The sequence below is a fragment of the Alligator sinensis genome, unplaced genomic scaffold, assembly GCF_000455745.1.
Source record: "Alligator sinensis unplaced genomic scaffold, ASM45574v1 scaffold1667_1, whole genome shotgun sequence".
Taxonomy (NCBI): Eukaryota; Metazoa; Chordata; order Crocodylia; family Alligatoridae; genus Alligator; species Alligator sinensis.
The window spans coordinates 386,093-387,516 of record NW_005842504.1 but is presented as its reverse complement, the minus strand read 5'-3'; the positions used below and the strand labels follow the sequence as shown (position 1 = coordinate 387,516).

General features: G+C 69.0%; 1 protein-coding gene across 1 annotated transcript in view; it reads right to left on the bottom strand.

Moving 5' to 3' along the window:
- Positions 1–294: 294 nt before the first annotated feature.
- The window catches only part of LOC102372748 (putative Kunitz-type serine protease inhibitor), a gene marked incomplete at its 5' end in the record, with an annotated part of 3,257 nt that continues 2,127 nt past the window's right edge, over positions 295–1,424 (bottom strand). The window contains 3 exons of the mRNA XM_014523536.2: positions 295–1,068; positions 1,162–1,206; positions 1,404–1,418. Of these exons, the coding sequence (XP_014379022.1) occupies positions 902–1,068; positions 1,162–1,206; positions 1,404–1,418 (227 nt within the window). The remainder of the gene's footprint in view (positions 1,069–1,161; positions 1,207–1,403; positions 1,419–1,424) is intronic.

Sequence of the window (1,424 nt, the reverse complement as noted above, 5' to 3'; positions counted from 1 at the left end):
AGCCACCGGCGGCACTTGATGCCAACCTGCCGGCACCGTGGCAAAACCCGAGCACCGAGTTCGAGCCTGCCACGGGCAGAGGCCGAAGCCGGGGCCCGCTCCGGCAGATCTGCAGGGAGCCGGCCCACGCGCGCTGGGCACAACGCACGGACGGGGCGCAGGGCCAGAGGCGAAGGGTGTCGGGGCCCGAGCCCTGCCCCGGTGCCCGCCGCCTTCTGTAAATAAAAAGCTTCGATTGCCGTTGGCCCCTGGCTCAGCGAGCGCCGGAGCGGCCCGCGCGGGAGGGAGACGGGGGCAGGTTTCTACCTTTATTCAGAAAAAAAACTCTCTCAGTGTAAAAAAAACAAAACAAAACAAAAGAATCAAGACAAAGAAGCCCCCGGTTAATTAACAGCCACCCCAGGCGGTCGCAGAGACTGGACAGGCGCGGGGCGGCGGCACCGCCTGGCAGGGAGGAGCGGAGGCGCGGAAGGGGCAGGAGCGAGGGGGGAGCAGACGGGGAAGGGGCAGGCGTGGGGGAAACCCTCATGCCCACGGTGGGTCCACCGCCCCCTGCACCCCCACCTCTCTTCAGGGCTGGGGCCTGCCCCACACGCAGCCCAGCTGCTCCCAGGTGACGCCGATCCCCTGCCTCCCGCTCCGGGGCACCTGCCCCACCAGCCCAGGCGCCCAAGGCCATTTCCAGGGGTGCAATCAGGCAGCTGTTGCTCCCAGCCCCCTGACAGGGGGGAAGCCCGGGGGAAGGAGGGATAGGGGGTGCCCGCATCTTTCACTACTCGTTTGCATTAATTATTCTGATAAAATGAACAAGTAAAACAGCAGGTGCAGCCGAGGCCCCGTCGCGGCGCGGGGAAGGAGGGTTGGGGGGAGGCGGCGGAGCGGAGAGCGCCCCGCGGGCAGCTCAGAGCACGTAGGAGCTGGTCATCAGGTGTTCCTTGTCGTCCAGCGGGCTCCAGCCGTGGCCGGCGGCGCACTCGGGGCCCTTCCGGCAGAGCTTGGCGAAGAAGACGACCACGGAGCCCAGCAGCACGGCCGCCATCAGAGCCAGCAGCACGGCCAGGGCGACGGCTGGGGGGAGAGGCCGCGGGGTCAGGCGCCGCGAGACCCCGGACACCCCAAATCCCCCACCCAGGGGATGCTCCTGCACCCCGAGTTGCTCACCTCTGGTGGAGTGGATGCTGCCCTCGTCCAGGTCACCCGACGCACCTGGGGAGGGGAACCACGGGGCGAGTTGGCGCTGCCCTGCGCCGCCCCCGGGAGAACCGAGCCCCCAGGTCCGTCCGGCCCCTTTCCCCCCACCACGGGCCCAGCCCTCGGGTGCATCTGGCTGGACTCCCAGTGCCCACACGGGGGGGAACGATGGGCCCGGTGTGGGTGCTATTTGCCCCCCCACCCCCCCTCACCTGGGGGCCAGCGGCAGGGGC